The sequence below is a fragment of the Penaeus japonicus genome, unplaced genomic scaffold, assembly GCF_977035675.1.
Source record: "Penaeus japonicus unplaced genomic scaffold, GWHDUDI00000001_assembly GWHDUDI00000024, whole genome shotgun sequence".
In the NCBI taxonomy this organism is placed as follows: Eukaryota; Metazoa; Arthropoda; class Malacostraca; order Decapoda; family Penaeidae; genus Penaeus; species Penaeus japonicus.
The window spans coordinates 29,235,490-29,240,489 of NW_028234426.1; the positions used below are offsets into that span (position 1 = coordinate 29,235,490).

General features: G+C 38.8%; 1 protein-coding gene across 1 annotated transcript in view; it reads left to right on the forward strand.

The window, feature by feature from the left end:
* Positions 1-5,000, forward strand: part of LOC122256520 (spatacsin) — a 22,447-nt gene that overhangs the window by 8,872 nt on the left and 8,575 nt on the right. The window contains exons 13-17 of the mRNA XM_043021272.2: positions 866-1,002; positions 1,328-2,522; positions 2,662-2,832; positions 3,164-3,308; positions 3,682-5,000. The exon at positions 3,682-5,000 is cut by the window's right edge and continues 1,042 nt beyond it. Of these exons, the coding sequence (XP_042877206.2) occupies positions 866-1,002; positions 1,328-2,522; positions 2,662-2,832; positions 3,164-3,308; positions 3,682-5,000 (2,967 nt within the window). The remainder of the gene's footprint in view (positions 1-865; positions 1,003-1,327; positions 2,523-2,661; positions 2,833-3,163; positions 3,309-3,681) is intronic.

A 5,000-nucleotide genomic window follows, 5' to 3' on the forward strand; every position in this document is an offset into this window, starting at 1 on the left:
ATAATTGCAATGATATTAAGTGAAATGGGTTTCACTTGATATCAAAAACCTAGATAACACCACTTTCTTGTAGCACCAGCAGGAGAGAGAGCCTTGAATGGCACCCATCCACAGTCTCTAGCAAGCGCTATTTTTATAGAGCAATGGCACATAGCAAGTTGCCAACCTCTTGCTCTAAAGAATGAGAAGAGGAAGGTGACTCAAACCATGCCCAATGTCTACAATGTGCCCCTGTGCCAGTAGGGATGCCTTTTACTGTGGCACTCACAGTCAAAAGCACAGGTTTCCTTCCTCTTCCCTATCTCGTCATGTTAATTTCATTGTGGATGGTTATATGTTTCATATTCGTTCATGACAGTACATAAATACGAAAAAATAAAGTTGCTTTTTGTCCTCCCATAAAACAGCAATACTTCTAACACACTGAGTATAAAGAAGATGATGAGCTGATATGGACCCTAAACTATAATTTTAGTCAACTGCAGCATTGATAGAGCCTATGATATGACAGATATAAGTCTCTAAATAAAGTAAAACACACAAAATTTAAAGCACAAAAATGGCTCTAGATTTATAGTGAGTGACTAAAAGAGAGTGGGAAAAGTCAAGGTATGGCGTGTGAAGCTGCCTTGCTCTGAAATAAAACCCATCCTGGAGATTGGGCAAGCAAATCTATCCTCCATCCGCAATGGGTTAATACATTTTCTTTTATTATAATTATATAATGAATGTTTTGATAAGTGGAATCACAATAGTGAAACAGAGAAGTTGGTTTGTTATGTTTATTATTAAGATTATGATGAATGGAAAGTTTTGGTCTACATATATTTATTCTGTAAGGTAATCATGTTTTCTCACCTCACAGGGTTTGGACTGAACTAGTAAAGTTAGGTGATGCCTCAGCTGATGCTGTCACTGGACCGATGACAGTGAAGCAGGTGTCACAATGGACTCCCTTGTCCATGATGTTAGTGATGACTGACCTTTATGCTTGCACTGCAGGTGAGGATGTTTGTGTTGTTGTTTTTTCTTCCATTTTTCTTTCTTTTTCTTATTTTGTACATCAGTGTTGTTATTATCATTATTTTCATTACTTCAGATCATCTTCATCACAATTGTCTTCACTTTCCTATATGATACTGATTATTGCATAACATGTATTTCTTGTAGATTGATTTCATTATTTATATTTGAACAATTTTACATCTTATTCTTTTATGGCATACATGACCTTCTTGGAGAAAAAAAAATCATTAAAACAATAAATTTACATATATCAAATATCAGGTGAATTTATCATCCACTAAAGATGTAATCTGTTTTGCAGATCCAGAGATCCTGCAGAGTGTGGATGCAGATGTGATGTGGCAGTACCTCCTCCACCAGCATGACATCAGGAACTTGAAGAAATGGATTCTCCTGGAGTTCAGCGGCCAAGACCAAGACCTGTCGGAGGGAGACGTCATACTACGTGAGGAGCAGGCTTGGTCAGATCCTGCCTTCAGGTCACCAAGGAGGTCACAGCCAACATCGTTAATGCCTGAAGCCCTGGGGGAAATCTCAGAAACTAAGCACATCGGGCCTAACCTTTTCAGTGGCCCACAGTATGGCAGCGAATTTGGCTCCTCTCCACAGTCTCAGGATGAGCTCTCGATTGACTCTACTTCATTAGGACCTGGAGATCCCGATACATGGAGTGTTCAAAGCTTTGAGGTCCATGATAGGAGGGATACTTTGTGGTCAGTGCAGCATTTCAAGCCTATTACTCAAAGCATGGTTGATCTGGTTGTCATTGCAAAGGAGGCATTTGTGGAAGTTGTACTGAATATCCTGGCAAGATTTGGAGTCTTCATCACCAAGGAGAAGAAGGATCCTCAGTTGCTTTTGCGACGTCTGCTTGTGTCAGGAGCTTTTGAATTGGTCTCCAGTTTCAAGGGTAACCACAGCTGTCAGGTCTTGGAGACAGACATCCATAGTACTCTCCTAAAATTCTTTGGAGACAATGACTTCATACTGCCAGCATACGATTATGTTGAACACTTTTCGCTAGATGATGCAGGAAATGAACTTCTGACTGATCTGAAACTACCATCCTGGGCTAATCTCATCGTTGCCTTCAGGAAGCTAGGAGAATCTCATTCAAAAGAAACTATCTATGATCTGAGCTTAAAGAATCTTTCTCTCTTGAGTGAAAAGTGTCAGAATCCACAAGAGTTGCACCTCCCTGCATTTCTTACCATGCTCTTTGCTCCATCAAACTCACTAGAGAATTTCATCAAATGTGATTTTGATAAACTAGAGTCCACTAACAGCAATGAAGTTATGTCTTTATGTGCCATCCTCTCCAAACACAATACCACACCAAAGCAAGTGATAGAGGGACTGTCCCTGAAGTATCCATATTTAGAGAAACTAAGGAAAAAAACAGACGACAATACACTGGACGTAACTATGTATGATCTTTTGTGTGGGAATGTTCCTTATGACATAGCAAGACTTTTCACATGGCAACCTGGAAATAAGTGAGTAATTCAAATCTTTTTAAGATATTATTTTTTGGAATATATGAGATAGAAGTGTAACATTTTTTCAGGCTTAATGATTGTATTTTTCCATCATCATACACTTTCTTTCTTTCCTCCTCTTTTCTTTTAATACTAGGCAAGGCTATGATGAAGATGGAAAACTTCCTTGCTTTTCGGATGAAGAGCTGATCAGTAGTTATGGTCTCCAACACTCCCTCGACTTCATGTATTACCTTCGAGAGGCCAGACCCACATACGCCTGTGCAGCTATCATGACGAGCATGTACCTAAATAAGTCAAAGAAGAAGTAAGTGTTGACTTCAAAGTATGATAAACTGTAATTGTATTATAAAATAGTGCAGGTTTGTACTGTATTTTATGTCTATAAGAAGGTAGGTGATGTATGAGTAGGAATTATTACACATTAAGGCAGTTATGTATAGATAGTAAACCTTTGTGCATATACATTTTGCAAATGTATGTAGATCATAAGAGTGTTTTATCACTTCTCATCAGTTTCTTTCCTAAATTATAACATTGTATATCTTCTGTCCTTTCATATGTTGTAATAGCATTCTACATAATTTTTTTTTTAATATTGTGAAAAAGTTAATTTCCCACTCACTCAACTGACACAGGGTTGAAGATGTAAAAGGAGCCATTTTTGGCCTTGCGCTTGGCTGTTGGCCAGACCGAGCCATATCTGCTGCCTGCGTTGCTGTGCTGCTCATGACTGGCCTCCCTGCCAATCCGCTGAGAGCAATCTTGGCAGCAGCTTTCCAGGTAAATGTATATTCTATTTATTTTTATTGCTTATATTGTTATTATCTTACCTTTTGGTTTATTTACAATTAAAATATCAGTTGTAGGGATTTGATATGCTTTTATCAATATCAGGATTGTTATATCCTAGGAGTTGATTGTTTGATAAGAATTTTAATCAAGTGAGTAGTTTTGGGTTTTTCTTTTTCCAATACTGTTTTCTATCTGGAATTGTTTTCTTTTTCTCATTCACCAAGAGGAGAGCTTTCTTTTTCAGCTTATTAGTGATTATAATTTTCCTTTTTCAGGTTTTATCTATTTTCCTATTGATTTACCACCCCTTCTGTTCACACTCTATCATTCTGATTTGATTAGACAATATTTCCCCCTTCAGATTTTACAAGCTAGAAATGAAAGCTGTGCCAAGTTGAAGTGGGAAAAACGCCAAGCCCAGGAACATTTGATCACCACAGAAATCAAAGACCTCCTTCACCAGCTCTGCGAAGTTGGCATGCGAGCCACAGCAGCGAAGACAATACTGAAGATGCTGGAGGACTGCGTCATGCTGACTTTCTTGGAAAAAGCTAAAGATGCTCAAAGTGGACCCTCAAGAATTAGTGATGGAACAGAGAAAGATGGCATAAAGAAAGAAGATATTACTGAGACAAATAAGTTATCTAAAGAGCATGTACAAACATTTATGGAGGGCATGAGATTGTGCATGGAATTCTGTTGTGTGTATGAGCTTTCATGGCCCACAAGGCTTCTGAAACACCTCGCTGAGTTAGATCAGTGGTTGCTCTTCCTTGCCTCGGCACAGATCTACAAATATCCAAGAGATGAGGTGCTGAAAGCTGCTGAATCTTTTCAGAGTATAGCTCTTCGGGAACACATGCTGTTTGCACTTACACATATATACTATTACCGTGAGGGTCATGAACCTCGTCAGAGGTCTAAAGAAGGGTCTCGCAGAGCTAGGTCATCACTATATTCAAGAATTGGCATCAAAGTTAGAGAAGATTCACTGTCACCCACTCAAAGCAGTGATGAAAACCCAAGAAGTACAAGCCCAAGTGAACCAGAGGTTTCCATTATCGATGATGCTTTGTCATTTACAACTACAGAAACATGCCATGATTTCGGTATAGATTCATGGTTGTCATATCAACATAATGATATTTACTCAATTCTTCTGACTTGTCACCAAAGAGAAAACTCAGCCGCAGAGCTTGTGACTGCAGCAGTTGCTTTAAACATTCCTATTTTGTGTGTCTTTGCTGGTTGCTATGAGAGACACAGTGTTTTTACCTGTTTGTCCGTTTGGTTATACACACAGCTACCTAAGGCAGCCAAGAAGACATTACATCAACATTTAATCAAAAGTGAAATTTACATGAGCCTCATAAATGACAGCTCAAAGGTAAAACAACCAGAGGGCAATTGCTGTCGTGCATGTGATAACAATGTTCTGCAGGCGGTTCAAGATGATCTGAAGTGGATTCTATTAGCTCATATATCAAAAGGATCTGTAGATGTACCAATTGAAGGGCTAAGGATATTCCTTCCTGATTCCCCCATGTTATCCCTGCTTTTGGCAATAAAGGAAGTAAATGGAATGTGTTGTAAAGATAAGGTAGAGAAGTACCTGTCTTCTGTAGCTTCAGCATTAGAGAATGAGATCTGTCTGGAATCAGATGCAGCAAGTGGTAGAGT